General features: G+C 40.9%; 1 protein-coding gene across 1 annotated transcript in view; it reads right to left on the reverse strand.

Moving 5' to 3' along the window:
- Positions 1-7,777: 7,777 nt before the first annotated feature.
- grin3ba (glutamate receptor, ionotropic, N-methyl-D-aspartate 3Ba) overlaps positions 7,778-16,681 on the reverse strand; it is a 73,676-nt gene continuing 64,772 nt past the window's right edge. The window contains exons 9-12 of the mRNA XM_058615783.1: positions 15,795-15,946; positions 14,450-14,614; positions 12,441-12,508; positions 7,778-11,797 (exon numbers count right to left, since the gene is read on the reverse strand). Coding sequence (XP_058471766.1) covers positions 10,819-11,797; positions 12,441-12,508; positions 14,450-14,614; positions 15,795-15,946 — 1,364 coding nt within the window. The 3' untranslated portion in view covers positions 7,778-10,818. The remainder of the gene's footprint in view (positions 11,798-12,440; positions 12,509-14,449; positions 14,615-15,794; positions 15,947-16,681) is intronic.

Consider the following 16,681-nt stretch of genomic DNA (forward strand, 5'->3'; position numbering starts at 1 on the left):
TTCCCCCCTGCCCTGCCCCGAGCCCCCACCCCGACAACGTCTCATACACACACACACTGACAGAGCCACCCCGGCAATGATACCCAAGGGTCGGTCACAGCTGGTAGGAGCTAATAAACTCATCATTCACAGTGCATAGCTCCAATTTACCTACGAGACAAAGGGAAGGAGACATGTGAGGTGGTGGTGGAAGAAGCCTTTGTGCTTCCCACACTCTGTAGTGTACACACTCCTTTGAACGCCTTGAAATTGGTCATTATTATCACGGTTGCAGTGTTTGTGATGCGTAGAAGTCGCCACAATTGCAATTTTTATTCTCCGTGCAGAGCAAAAATGTGTTCTCCGCCGTCTTCGCCATATACCTTTAATCAGATGGTAATTGATTGCCAGGGGGCGATGTACATTGGGGATTCCCAAGTTTGATTAAAATCCTTCTTGACTGCTATTCACACATGTGACCCAATTACAAATACGTGCGTGTATCTGAATCTCCATTCAGCTTCATGCTTGTGCTCAGTGGACTCCTGAGGGTGGAGAATAAAGAATTACACTTACTTGTGAGGCTGTGATTGAGTTGTGCTTTGTGCTTTCAACTTTTACCTATAGTGCCCAAAAGTTCTCATGATATCATCGCCACCAAGAAACAGAACAAATATAATTGGCACCACCTTTCAACTCATTCACTCATCCCTAAGGAAATAGGACTGTGCTCATCCCAACAGATGGAACATTTTCCATTGTGCTTATACATCAACTATACACTACACCCACCCATTCACAATATAATAATATAAGAACAGATATGACACCCTGGACAGTTTGCCAGTCCATCACAGGGACACACAGAGACAAACAACAATTCACCCTCACACCTACGGTCAATTTAGATTTACCTAATCCCTATTTTGCATGTTTTTAGACTGTGGGAGGAAGCCGGAGAAAAACCCACGCACACACAGGGAGAGCCAATCGTGTGGCCAATAGCAGGGGAGACCGGGGATAGTCGTAACAATTACTATTTACTATTAAGCCAGTGCATTCAAAATCTGATAGGAACTAGTTCCACGTCTGCTATTAAATTGTGTCGTTCTATCTGCAACACAGAGAAAAATGTCACAATTTACCTTGTAGTACGGGGGTGAAATGTAACTTAACATGATGTAAGGATTTTGACAAATCCACACCAACGTGAACATTTGAACATCATGAGCAGGAAGTGTACATTTGCACCAGCTTCAACAATGGAACACAGGCCCAAATAATGGCCTTCAACATTTGAAGATAAAAAATGAATAGATAATGATGCAATCGTGCATCAGTTGTGTGTGTGTGTTCCAGCCAAGTTGTTAGTCACCATCAGACACAGTGGTGGCTTATTCAGTTCTCCCACACGACTGTGAGGACACCTGATAAACGTCGATTGTTTATTTTATTACGAGGAGCATCCAAACCACGTGCGAGTTCAGTCAACGCACCATTGATTGGGGCTTCATTATCTCCATTTTATGCAGTCCGGTCGATGCAACCGGCTCTAAATCATCACAATTCTATACTTCTCTCCCTCTTCACGCATCCCACATGCTGCTCGTGCTCACCGGTGCTGAAGAATTTATACTTTGTGGTATCAATTCCAGTCCTCTCCTCTCCTGGGTGTCAGGTTCCATATAGGAGCTCTCAGTTTTCAGCGTTCGATAGTAAATGATGCTTTAAAGAGTATTAATGTGGCTATAATTACGTGGTTAAGAAAACAATTACCCCACAGCATGAAATGCAAGACACTCAATCAATACGGACTGAATGTGTAACAGTGATTTACTCCGCCATGTTGTCGAGGCTATGACTTTTACTGGGGCAGCTGAAGTGTGACTGACTGCTAATATGTTGAAGGGAGCCTGACACACACACACGCGCTCACTCATAATACGCGTCTTGCATGCAAAGTTGACCGTCCTTCATTTACTCCTCAGTCAAATATACAGTCATTCTCTGCAGCTCATCACCACATACACAATATCTGCTACAGATGCAGGTTCATGTGCCACTGTGTGGTGGAAAGCTGTCATTACACAACAAGTGAATGAACCACTATTATTAGGGTTCAACACAAGGTGCGCGTTTCGGGGAATGTGCGTCAAAAAATGAAAGTGGGCGGAGCTAAAACTGATGAAAAGAACTTCTATTACGTCCCCTGCTGTCGGGTTTAACGTACATGAACGAAACTTGGTACACATGTTCATTAGGTGGGGACGGTCAAAAAAGTCGATGACAACTTCCTGTGAATCCGACAGGAAGGCCGCCATCTTGGATTGCACGCCAAATCGGAGGCGATTTTGGCCATTTCGCACCGACGGTATTTGAACGAACTTGTCCTAGAGTTTTGGTGTAATCACCTTTAAACTTGGTGCAGTCACTGTGCACAAGTTAAGGAGCTTACGATGCTTATGGTTAGTAAAAATGTCACATGGCGTACGAGAACACGGGCAGCAAAGTTGGCGAAAGTCGCCTCCTGGTGATGCCCCAAATACACAAAATTTCAGTTTCTTTGATGATAGTCCAGCCCTGAAGACGTCTATATGAAAATATTAAATTTCAACAACAGTGCCCCCTGGCAGACAGAACCACAATTAGACTTTTTGATGCTGCTCTAACAGGGATTGTTGTAGCCACCTGAAACTTGATATGCGAGACCCCAGACCCGTCCTGAACATGTCCGTAAAAGATGACCTCCCCACAGGAAGTAGAAGCCCGAAACAGGAAGTATAGTCTAACATTGTCTGATCTGCATGAAACTTGATATGCGAGTCAAAGGACCTTTTCTGAACACGTTTACATTTTAGACAGAAAGTAGTCTTTCCAGTGAAAAACTCAATAGAGGGTTTTCACGGCGCGTCATCAAACCGGAAGTCGCCATATTGGAGGTACTCAGCAGGTAAACAAAGCGCACGCACTGAAGCAGATCCCGAACTTCGAACGAAAGGCAATGGTGTATTATTGCCGTGTTTTCGGCTGTACCAATCGGTCAGACCATGACATTTTTTTTGGTGGTTTTATAGACTACCAAAAGGTATAAGAGGAAAGGAGGCACTTGTGGTTAGCGAAGCTAAACCGGGATCTACGAGGCAAAAATCTGCACAACATCCAAATTAGTTGGGTCTATTTCTTGTCAGGTAAGTGAATTGTTGATAGCAGCAGTTCTTAAATAATTTTCTAGTGTGATAATATAATTCATATCAAGCTACTGCATGTGGCATTATTGACTTAATACATTCACATTTAATAACCTGCTACAGTAGCAACATAGTTCTTAACATGTAGAGCTAAAACATGCTGTATTTCTCATTGTATTACAAGTAAAAGGTCTGACCTTTATCAAAAGGATGACCCAGATTTGGTGCCATCAGCAAAGGTCACCTGAAGAAACAGGGACATCACGCGACAAACGTCATTTGAATAGAACCCAGCAGAGACTCAAGGATGAAGCTGCTGCCGATGCTGCGACTGATGACCCTATAACAAGTGATTATGTCAGCAGTAATTTGTGCAGCACAGGGAGTCAAACTGATATGACTGGTGATTTCAGTGAGGCTATGACAAGTGAACTTCAAAGTCTTCATATTATTTTGACTAAAGTATATTTTTATATGCACTGTCAATAAAAATATCTGGACTATATTATAGCCTAAAATTATTTATATTTGACTGTTAATTTACAGTCTTTAAGTCATTGTAGTGTTGTGGAAGAGAACACAGCATAACACTTTCATCAGAACACAGATTTATTAAAAGGAAAACCACGCAGCTATCAGATCACTTAGCTTATAAACTATACAGTACTATAAATTAAAGCATATATTATATACTATAGTATGATAAAACTGTAAACACAATTTTGTATGTAATGTGAGTTTGACAACTATTTGTCAGTATAGCATTACAATATCTCCGGCCAGACTTCTCAGCGATTATCCAGGGTTCCTGCTCAGATTTATAGAGAATGGAGTACCTGAATAAAAGACAAAGCAACAAAATACTGTAAGAATAACGTAATAGTTTCTCACCATTTCACTTTAAAAACTGGTAGCCTTATCTGTATCACTAGTTCACAACGTAAGGTCCAGGCCCCCCAGGGGTTTTAAACTCTGATAGTGATAAGGGCTCTGTAGTTTATAGTGTACAGTGTTTAGAAATGTAGACTGGACTAATGCATATCAAACTGGAGGTCCTTAAAATGAAAAACTCTTGGCTAACATTACACCTTGGGTATTCATGATATCCTACAGTTAAAGTTAAATTGAATAAAGATGTTATTGCATTACTTACTTTGGCATTCACAACACATCTTTCGTCGATGACTTGATACTGCATCTCCCTCACCCATCCACACACCATCTGGTTATAGGCCTCCAAACTTTTATAAGATTTAAGGTCTCCCGCTGTGTATGGGCTTGGCGAGAAAACCAGGTGGTTGACGATATCAGGATACACAATAGACGGAAGACTCGAGGAAGCCAACTCGTATGGATATGTACCACCAATAAATGGTAACCAAATATCGGGCCCTTTCCTGCGGACCAAGTCCTTCCCTGTATGCATCTATAACGCATTTTGAGAAGCTTTTCTGTGGTTTCGGACATTTAGCAGTGTTTACCTCTGAGTGCCTCCAATATGGCCGCACATCCGGGTTACTGCCCAGAACGTGACGTAGGTGAAAACCCTCTATAGTAATGACCATGAGTGGAACAGTGAGTTAACATAGCACAGCAGCCATTTTAACTTGTTTTTAGTCTTGTTTTGTCTATTTAGATAATGGATTGGTTTTAGTGTTTGAGCTTCAGATTTTTTTATTTTATTTTGTTAAACGTGAATATTTCCTCATTTCTTTCTTTGCCATTTAAGCAATCATTGAAACCAAATAATTTAAGAATATAACTGAATTTAGAAACAGTGAACCACATTTAACATTTTATGGACCAAACATGAAAATAAATCACAAGTTAATGAAAATAGAAGTTAGTTGCAGCCCCATTTAAACCAATGATTTAACTGCTGTAACCAGACAAAAACAGCTGCCAATTCAGATAACTGGCTGAAAATGAGGCACAGCTTGAATATTGAGGTAAGGCTTGACAGGTTTGACGGATTTGAGTGGTTTGGCCCATACAAGCTATAAACACGCATCATTACTGCGCAAGATGGGGTTGTGAGGAGATTTGGAGAGTGATTGTTATGGCGAGTACAAGCAATAAGCGGCGTTCAAAAGTTTAGGATCATTTTTGATCTTATACCACCAAATAAGGTATAATGCTTAATGTTTCCATTATTGAATTTGATTTTTCATTTTTAAATGGGTCTCAAATGTACAATTACTTTGACCTGCCACAGTGTAAAAAATACTATTCTAAATAAATAAAAACCTATGAATACAAATAACCTGTCTACTTCTGTGAATAAACATTACTCCTCAACCGTACAAGTCCCATACAAATACCATGATCCATTTGCACAGTAGGAAGGATCTCTTACCCCGTTATGGACATTTAGTCCAAATTAAATTAGTTTAAATATTTAATTAAACCTTTAACCAACATTTAACCTTTCATATCATTTAGATTTATTCTTTGGCTTAATCTGGGATGTTTTACAGTATGAATAAACAAAACACTTGAATGACGACGCACTGTTTCCTAAACTTTTATTACTGACATGGGATAAAAACAGTGTTTTACTTCAGTGCTCCTGGGAGGTTGTTATGGCTTCAGTTGTCCACCAGATGTCACCGTCACTGAAGCGTTGAAGCTTTGAATCTTTTTCGACACACTTGTTAAGAAAGCCTCAGTGCTTCATAAGACTTCACTTGCCCACCACTACCATTAAGAGAACTTGACTAAACTTACTCACCATTCTGGACGGGCCACCAATCTGGACCAGGTCGAACACGCCATTCTGGAGCGCCTTGCTGCGTTTGTACAGGAGCTGATGCACGCGACCACCTTTTCGGCGTCTGACGTCACGCCGCGGTATTTTTTTTTTCTTCTTTTTTTTAAAGTTCTCTCCTTCTTTTTTGAGGTTTTGGGGCGGTTGGTGCATTACCGCCACAAGTTCCCTCCTCCCCGAACAGTTTCAGTAGTTCAGCAGCGACACTTTTTTTTTAGCGTCTTTTTTTTTTTCCTTCCACGTCTCGTGCAGCTTCTCTTCAAAGTAACGTCACGGAACTCTTGGCTGGAGGAAGATTTAATAAGAAGAGGAGGAGGAAGCAATCAGCGCTCATCAGCTGATTGAAAAACACCTGCGTGAAGACGAGCAGGTGAGTTGAGTCACCAATCAATCAGTCGCCTGTTTATGCTTCTTCTTCTTTTCTGAAGTTTTATGGCGGTTGGCAGACAACGATTTGGTGCATTACCGCCACCATCTGGTGGATCGACGAAATGTTGATCTAACTGAACTATTACTTAAAAGTAAAAATAATAAAATAAATAATAATTATATATATGTTTGTATATATATATATAGAATAATAATAAGTAAAAATAATAAAATAAATAATAATTATATATGTATATACACATATATATATACATATATATATGTATACACCTATTCATACACACACACACACACACACACACACACACACACATATCCTATATCCTCCCAATCAACTTTGTGGTTTTAAGAAACTGAAGTAATATCTTGTAACACTCACTCCCGTTCTTCCGCAATACATCTACCAACTCCAATTCCTCATCAATGTCTCTCAACTTTTAATCATTACTTCTCTCTCCCTTTGGTATTTCTGACATTGTGTCATAACATGATGAATGGATTCCTCCTGCCCGCAGTGATCACATCTGTCTGTATTGTGTTTGTTGATAAGAAATAATGTGTTGTTCAATCCTGTATGGCCAAGGATTGATTCTCGATATTATATTTTCCTCTTTCCTACTTCTTTCCATGTGCCTAGCCTCTCCCACTTTTCTTTACTCCCACATTATTAGTAACGCCATTACGTAAAATTTTTACTTTATTCAGTAACTAATAATGTAACGCATTGTTTTTTTGAATTCAGTAACTCCGTTTCCGTTACCAGACGCTGCGTCCTTTTGGTGAGGTTTTACAATGGCACACAGTTCTCATAACTTTTTAGCGATCAATAAAGTTTAATTGAATTGAAAAAAAAAATGGTGGAAAGACTCAAAACACATGGTAATTATATCCTCAGGTGGAGGCAGTGAAGAAACCTTCCTTTCCAAATGACGTCTAGATTACAGGCATTTTCTTTAAAGACAAATTGCTTCCCAATTCCCTTCTAGTGGGCTTTTATTTTGACAGGTCAAGTGTTTTACCGCTGTGACTGAAATGTGGATTCCCACTCGGACGAAATGCCCGAGTGCTCCATGGTTAAACACTTAAAGTTAAAGTGGGTGTTACAGTAGGTGTAGGTGTACTGAGTCGAAACAAATAAAGTGAAGCAGTTTGATTTGCGCCATGAATTTCACTGTGCGCAGCATTATCATCACGGAGAATGAGCAGCACAAGGCAGGGGATGGCAAGAATGCTGGTTAACTGCTCTTTTTTTTGGTTGTTTGTTTTAAGCACAGTGAAAGACATCACCGGAATTATCAATAAAAACAGCTAAAGTGTCTCAGCGCACAAACACAACACTGAATATAAACAAGTCTGATTTCATGCAAGGAAATTTAGTGGATTAATTTACTTTACATTGTCTTAGGTGTCAGTCTCCACTCAAAATATGACAAATAATGCAAGGAAATAAGTATATAAATATTTATTTCAAAACATGAGAATGATCATTTATGATAAAATTCAATAATATGCGGATACATTTGTCTTTTAATAAGGGGTAAATTTAAAATTATCTCTTTAAATATCCAGTACCACAAGGTCATTCTCAATAAAGATCTAAAATATTTGTTTTTTCTTCTCCTCGTAGACACCGTGGCGTGTGAACACAACCACACACCGTCACACCACAGCAAAGGTTTTTGAAACATTTAAATGTTCCTCAGTACCATCACAGAATCCTAAGGTTCTTTTGTTTTGTGAAACCCACACCACTCGTTTGAAAAGCAGAGATACACAAGAGTCTCTTGTATTTTTGTGATATTTCAGCGTGTCGAGCTGGAGTGATGTCAGAAAAGGGTCTGCTGAAGAGATACAGTATGTGAGTCCAGCAGGACAAAAAAAGCAAAAAGAAAAAGCAGCTTCCATCATTTACTGTTCCTTTGTGAGTCAACTGCTGAAAAGTCAACTGCTGAAACTTATTTGTGATTTTGCTGGAACAAAACCCTCCATTTACATACACGGCAGCTTCCATAGCCACGGGAAGTGGGGGGGATGCAGCTCCTTCTGATGGTTGACTGACTGACTGACCGACCGACTGACTGCGTGTCCCAAGTGTAAACAGTGAAACAGTGTATATCTGCTTTTATGATTATTAATCATAGGAAAAACCAAAACAACATGAGGTCGCACTCAAGAGTTCGCCCTGAACTGCAAGATGCTCGTAAAGTGCAAAACCTGTGTAATATTGTGTGATTTCATGCGCGTACAGTCACTGACGAGGGATTAGTTGCTATACTCAAAATTCAATCCACAGCAATGGCACATGTTAAATATCTTCCTTCTTTTCTTTGTCACGTGCCCACCAGTGACACTTGGTCCTGTTAGCGTAACTGTTAGCAAAGATGGCAGACACTGTTTACATTGTGGAAATGTTGCGTAACTGTAACCTTACGCTACAAATGAATGTAGTGTAACCTGTTAGCATAACTGTTAGCAAAGATGGCGGACACTGTTTACATTGTGGAAATGTTGCGTAACTGTAACCTTACGCTACAAATGAATGTAGTGTAACCTGTTAGCATAACTGTTAGCAAAGATGGCGGACACTGTTTACATTGTGGAAATGTTGCGTAACTGTAACCTTACGCTACAAATGAATGTAGTGTAACCTGTTAGCATAACTGTTAGCAAAGATGGCGGACACTGTTTACATTGTGGAAATGTAGGGTAACTAACCTTATGCTACAAATGAATGTAGCGTAACCTGTTAGCAAAGATGGAGGACACTGTTTACATTCTGGGAATGAGGTCCTGTCCCCCTACGAGTGGGTCTAAAAAGTGCAGAATGAGCGTTGCAGTTGCAAGCCTTGGACCAAGTGTCACTGGTGGGCATGTAACAAAAAAAAAAAAGACTGCTAAAAAAGATATTTCTCGACTCAGGGGAAACTGAGGTTGGGAAGTACAATTTTCCAAAAATACTACCCCTATTCTAGTAATACAAAGCTAAATGCAAATCGGTGAAGTATTCCTTCAACTATTTGTGATTTGGTTCCTTGAACTATCTTTGAGATTTAGTCTTGTGGTTGCACGTTCCCATACAAAGACAATATTGGGCCATAAAATTATTATGAGATGGCCGAAACAGTTTATGTAACCACCCTGTGGTCGGCCACAGTAACTACAGCACGTTGACTAATGGAGATAATTTTAAATACAGACACACAAACAAACAGCAATCACACACACGTGGCTTTTTGCCACTGTGGCCACATTAAAAATTCAAAGCGGTGCTAATGGGATGGGTCAGCATGTGTTTGCTTCAAAACACACACACACACACACACACACACACACACACACACACACACACACACACACACACAGAGGAGAGGGCTGCTGCTGCAGTGATTTAGCATTGCACTTGCACAAAGTTCTCACAAGAGACAGATTGGACAAAGAAAAAGGTCAACAGAAAAGCAGCAGCGGCAGAGATATTGAGGTTTTTAGTCTCTAGAATGGGTCATAGTCCAAAAGCGATGGATTTCCCAGTAGGATTTTCTTTTTTTATTACACTCTCCCTGACGTCCACAGTCCCAATGCAGATTTTTTTCTGTTATAAAGTTGTGCCGTCTCCAAACTCTAATGGTGTGAGCAGGGGTTATTTTCTAAAGTCACAGAAGTCATTATGAGACTGTGTTCACAGGAGAAATACTCCTCCTAATGTGTATAAGGATTTTACCACACTTTTTTTTACACTTATAATTTCTTTTTTTTTGGTCCTGTCAAGTTCTGCCTCGGCGTCCCCTGCTTTTTATGTGGAATCCGTCAAATCAACGAAAGGAAATTACCATCTCAAAGCCTTTTCAACTTCACCACATTTGAGGATGAGAAGAGTGAGAGACTTTGTGCTAAATTAAAATGGGGGGAAAAAACAAATTAAAAGAGGCTTTAAAAAAAAAAAAATCTATGGAAACATTAAGTGGATTTCTTAAGGAAAGTGTTAATCTTTCTCCGGGTTTCACATTTTCGGGACGTTATTACTTTAAAATAAAATCAATTTGCTATACATCTTTATCTGTATGACCAACTGCTGGCACTGTGAGTATATATATGTATATTCAGAGCTGGGCTAACTTTTTCTTAACACTTTCTGTGCTCTTGTACGTCATGTCTTCCTGTGCTTCACAAAATAATTCATCTCATTTATGGTTTCGTGGAGACATGTTATCATGGAGCTCCTGCGGTTAAAGGTGTCATTTTAAAGAATGGAGATAATTCTGATGTGTGTGGGAAAAGTATTAGGTTGCAGGAAGCAATGGTGTCAGTTAATACCTGTTAATAGTGTGTCGTCTTTTCTTTTTTTTTAAAGCAAGCGAACCCCAGTGGCGTCAGTTATCACGTTTTTTTTTTTGCAAGCATCCCCAAACACTCGATTCATTCCAACAGAGCCATCTTCCCGCGGTTATGCAAGTGCACCTGTCCCTTTGCCGTCTTCACACACAGCAAATGTGACAATCAAGTTCCACTACTTACACCTGATTGGTTGGCTTTTGTCCTCTCCAAAGTGTTCACGGTGCGTGATTGGTTAGCCTTCTGCCTGTCCAGGCTCGACGTGTTCCGCGACTGCGCGTATGTCATGTTTCCGGCGCCACCTTGGTTGGACCTGCGCTCCAAACTAGAGGAAGTGCGTGACTGCACAGTCCTTTCTCCTAGCAAAGTATTCGCAGAGTGCACCTGGTGGATCGGTCTCCCTCTGTCCAAACTGTTGACTGTGTTCAACTGGCGGCTTAAACGCTCCAGAGTCCCCGGCCCACCTGATTGGTTAACCCTTCCTGTCGGTTGATTGTTCAGGGTTTGCAGTTGGCTGGTCCTGTCTCTCTCAGGGAGCATTGGCTGCGTGGTGGTGCTACTTCTGTCTGTGTTAATAGTTTGTATCCTCTGTCTGTCCTTTTCCCTCTCCAGACTGGTGTCCCTGCGTACAAACCCGCTCCTCTCTCGCTCCAGGCTGCTCTGGATCTCCGCTCTCCTGGCCAGAGCCTCTCTCAGCTGGGTGCGGAATATCTCGATCTTCCCCTGGAGCTCCTGGAGCTCGCCCTCCCACAGGCTGGTCTGCGCAGCTCTGTTCCCCACGGGAGAAAGCACCAAGCCTGTGGAAGCCAGTGCTGAGACAGGGCCCCCATTGACATGGAGGCTAATCTGTGGTGGGGAGCCAAAACTTCCAAGGCTGCCCAGCCCCAGTCCTCCCAAACCAAGACCGGGAAGGCCGACCATCCCAGGCCTGCCGCGCACTGACGCCGTGTGCGTGCGCAGACGGTAGCTGTGCAGGGTGTCGAGGTCAAAGTGCACACGTTTCTCCTTCGGCTCATGGGATGGTGAGGAGTTGTTGGTGCCTCCAGCTGTTGAGGAAGCAGGGAGGGATGTGGAAGGTGACGAGGGAGGAGGCTGATGCTGTTTCCTGTGTAGGGTGCAGTTCTCCGAGATACAAGAGGAAGGGCTGGTGAAAGACAAAAAGATCCCAACAAAGGGTGTAGATCCAGTGAGACACACGGCACAGCAGAATTAGAAAAGACAACAACCAAAAAAGTAAACATTGTACATGTAAGTAGGATAATAACATTAAAATCTTGTTGGTATTTTTCTTAACCTGGTTCTGACTTGAAACTAAAGTGCTACTGCTACCTACTGCTCCAAAAAACGGGTTTATTTGTTAGTTTATGTCTCCTTTCAGTTCCGCCTGTTGCTCTGTTATCTCGTGCTCGGGTCTCATGTGTTCCTTATAAGCGCCTTGTGTTTAAGCTTATATTCACTTTCTGCTTGAAATATGCATTTGGGTCCTCTGCTTCATTGCACGCCAGTTATAAAATTAACGAAACCAGACGCTGGGGAGCACAGAGACTAAATACACCAAGGACCTGAAAACCAGACCTGAACAACTTAAACCAGAACTAAAAACCTAGTGTGAAGAAAACAGAACAACAAAAAGTCTGAACAGAATAATAGTTTAACAAAACGAGCCTAGAAGATCCAGGGATCGTGACAATAATAAGTAACATTTCTACTGTCATTACTTCAAACATCCAGATTTATTATAATGTCACTTGATGAAATGAAATTTGACAAGTGAACAACTTCATTACTTTTGGTCGAGGCCGGTCAGCTCCTTGCCCACGTCCTCATACGTGGTGTGGAGGGCTCTGTGAATTTTCTAGAATAGGAGAAAAAAAACAACTTAAGCAAAATACTCATTAGTGACAGGATTATTATTATTATTTTTTTTTTACTTCATTGGCTCTGAAATAAATCGGAAGAGAGCGAGATGAGGCATTTGAATTTCTTAGAGTCGTTATTCTACCCAGTTGTAAAGAACATCTGTGACAGCTAAAACCCTGCTGTGTTGCTCCTTTGAATAACGTAATCTGGAGATTGCAATTCAACATGGAGTCACCATTCTGATTAAAGTTGTTAGGAGGTTAAAGTATCAGTTGCTTAAGCCCTTTTTGATGGAGGCACCACAGTGCTTAGGTTAGACCGAGAGAGAACATCGTAAAAACCAAGTTATTAGGTTTCACTAAGCTTTAATTTTTGTTCCCCCCTGGTATGTGTTGATATTTGTCAGAAGATATTTCACTCCAGATAGATCTTGATGGATTAACTCAGATGTCTTCCTCTCAGAAAGCCGAGCTGGTTTTGTGATAAATGCTGCAGGCTCCCCGGGAGTATTTGCCCTTTTTAAAATGATGCCGCAAACAAATTGGAGCAGTCTTGATATTCACAGAGTTCATTCTTTTATTCACTCAAAAGTATTGCCACTGGCACCTCATTTGGTAATGGCTAGAGTTTAATAAAAAGAAATGTGACCTTTAATTTCCAAAATTTGCGAATCCAGCGGTGTATTCAACCTCAAACACACCCCTTCTCTTACAGTCTAAGAGCAAAATAAGCTTCTAGATATCTAATATATGCATTTTCTTGGTACAATTGTGATTCCAGAACACATATTTCACAGTTCTCATTGTAGAATAAGCTTTAATGACCTGCACAAGATGTAGCAAATGCAAAGATAAATTGTCGTGGAGCAGTTATTAACACCTTTATTAACTTTAGTAAATTAACTAATTAATTTAAAACACTAATTAGAAAGAGTACATTAAAATAAATCATTAGTTAATTAACAAAAAAAACTTAATTTACATTATTGATACATTGAGCTACAATTACTACATCTATAAAACAGTTTATAGTTTTTCAGCTGGGTTTCAGCTTTATGACTTTCCAACAGCAGAGGGCGTCGGTTGCTAGCAAAAACAAAACGTCAGTGGATGAGATATCACACCAATAGCAATATACTTACAGTTGTGTACGTACTGTATGTGTGCCATAGAATACATGATAGTCTATGACACACGTACACATGCAATAACACAAATAAAGTGGACAACAGGCTTATAAAGAGATACTGGCATCACTTATTACAGCGGCACAGCCAGCACATTATACAATTTAATGTATATCCTGATTGATGATCCAATAACACAGCTTGCAGGACTTCCACAACCAGGCTGTCAAAATATGGGAATAGTACACAACTCCTTATATGGACATCCTGGGGGTGTGTGTGTTTATAGGTCACATATTCAAGCAAAAAAAATGCGTGGTTTATTTCTGTGTTCTTATGTGTTGTTGAGTCAATTTATGATTCATTTTATATCGCATTTTTAGAAGTGATATAAAGCAGCAATAATTGTGCAGAAGTCACAAAATTTGAGCGTTTTTCCTTTTGTTTTTTTTCATAATAACGAGCCGAGTGAACTTTGAACTGTGACGTATTTCCAAATTTCACAAATTCCATCCGATTTTAGACATTTTGAGTACTTTTTGCTCAGGTGTGTTTATATAGAGAATTTTTTTTATTTTTTTCCATCAGATTGCCTATAGGTTGTGCCTATAAGTTGTTTAAATAAAGTCATGGTAAAAAGCAGCCAAAGTGCTCTGTGTTCTAAGGGTTAAACCAAAATAGTAAATTTTACACATAGCCCCTTTTAAACTAAATTTAAAACATGAAGACATATCATTGCAATAACTACCTAAAAAGACAAACACACACAGGGGGGGCATCAGGATGATTTAACTGCATGTGTGTACTCACCTGGCTAGTGTGCAGCCAGTACCGCAGCGTGTGCGCACGGCGAAGCCGAGGCAGCACCAGGTGATAGAAGGTGTGTTCACCCGCCAAGGTCAGCAAGGCTCCTCCCACCCCCATACACAGCAGCACAAAGAGGCCTGAAAAATGCTGGATCCCCATCTGCAGAGTCTGAGGAGGATGTGAAAGGTCGGGCGTAGTGACACAGAATAGAAGAGAAGAGATTAACGTTGGCAGAGAGGTAATTCTGAGATTGATGATCTGTATTCACGTAATTACCATTTAGACCTCTGTTTGTAAACATGTGGGTGTCGGCTAATTTGGCTGTGTCCGTTATAATTGATATGGAGAACGGAGCGAGGGCAGGGAATGCACAAGACATGTGTGGGAAGAAAAGGATGCGACGAGGCAAGGCAAGAAGAAGGGAACAGGGACAAAGCGATTAGGCTAAAATAAAAAGTGTCTAATGAACAAAACAGTGGTTAGCAGGAAGACGATAAAAATAGATTATGCTTAATTGAACAGCAGTTTGTTCCCATTTAGTTTGTAACACAGCCTCTCTGGCACAATGCCCGTCTCTTTGGAAGCTTTTCACAGAAGAGCAGAGGAGACCATGCATTCTTGAGTTTTTCTAGCTTTTCCTATTCGTGATTCCTCTGTCATCTCTGCGCTGCTCACTCACTCATTCACTCATCATCTAGGGGGACGCTGGTGCCAATCCCAGCTGACATAGGGTGAAATGCGGGGTCACACCCTCGACAGATCGCTGGTCCATCACTCGGCCACACATGGAGACAAACAGCCATCCACACTCAGACCAACGGTCAAATTAGAGTGTCTAATTAGCCTAATTCTCTGTGCTGCTTTTTCATAGCAATTAGACTAACTCTTCAAAATTCATCAGTGGCAACACTGACCTTGTTGAGAGTCTAGTCCACTTTCTAGACTTCCAGTGGCATGAGGGCTCAATGCAATTTCATTGGAGGTGCATCTGCTGTTATAATATAATAAAATTTTTTGGAGTGGGATCTGAAAAGGAACAGCTAAAGGGATTTCAAACTGTTTATTCACAGACAATTGATATAGATACAGATACAGGGTGGCCCGTCTGGAGATTCCCACTTTCTTGAGAGTGAAATAAAAAGGGGAAAGAGAGAAATGAGAGTGCTTTACTAAGACACAAATACGTATTGACACCCAGACATTACAAGTCTGATCAGTAAGGTAAATAAATGTCTGTGGCTGGCAGGCAATCCCCGTCCCAAGAGAAGACTAATTTATGGAAGTGCAACGGCAGAGGGATTTGCTTTCGCACACAACACACGGACGCGCTCTCTGACCAGTGACTTACCTCAGTGACGGCAAAGACTCGCTTCCCGCAGGGCACAACCTTATACCATTTGTCATGCAGCATGTCCATGAAACCGTCAGACTTGTAGCGACTCACGAACTCTGACATATTGCGGGTTAGAGGAGAGCCCTGAGGCAGGCCGATCCCATAGCCTGAAAGACAAGAGACACACAGATGTAAATACACGCAGTATAGGTAACGGAGCTGACAGCTGAGGCCACGTCTGAGGAAGAGACTAGTGTCTGAGTCAGTGGTGGTGGGTTTTTTTTGTTTGCAGTTGGCTAGTTTCAGTTCGCTTTATGCCAGATTCCCTCCAGAGGAAAAGGAGATTTATGGGTTTAAAGGCTCCGAGTGGAGCCAGAATGAAAGTTTTCTACTGTCTCTTCCAGTGCATATATTACAAATTCAACGTGTCCTGGGTTTTTACAGGTTATAGCGAATGTAGGGAAACAAAGAACTGGCGGAGAGGCGTCCCTTGTGGTACGACAGCAGATCAGATTCTGATATCGAACAGGCTGTTCCCCGCTTTACAAACACCACATCTAGTCTGAGGAGCTTCTACAGCAGACTCTGTAGACAAGCTGTTCTCTGCAGAAGATTTAGTGACCCTTGGTCTGCCATGATGCTTTGAAGAGACTCACCAGACGATAAAAGTGCAAGTATCTTACCAGAAAATGACTGGTAGAAGTTAAAGTCACCTTTTAGAATATTACTTCAGTAAAAGTCTTAAAATTCCTGACATTTACTGTACATAAAATAGTACCAAATGTAATTTTCTGATATAAAATGTACTGAAGTATAAGAAGTAAAAGTATTTAAACAAGCAATTACAATTATGAATATGACATTTATTGTGGCTTCTTAACAATAAAAGCATAATAGGCACA

This window comes from Solea solea, chromosome 18 (assembly GCF_958295425.1).
Source record: "Solea solea chromosome 18, fSolSol10.1, whole genome shotgun sequence".
NCBI classification, from domain to species: Eukaryota; Metazoa; Chordata; class Actinopteri; order Pleuronectiformes; family Soleidae; genus Solea; species Solea solea.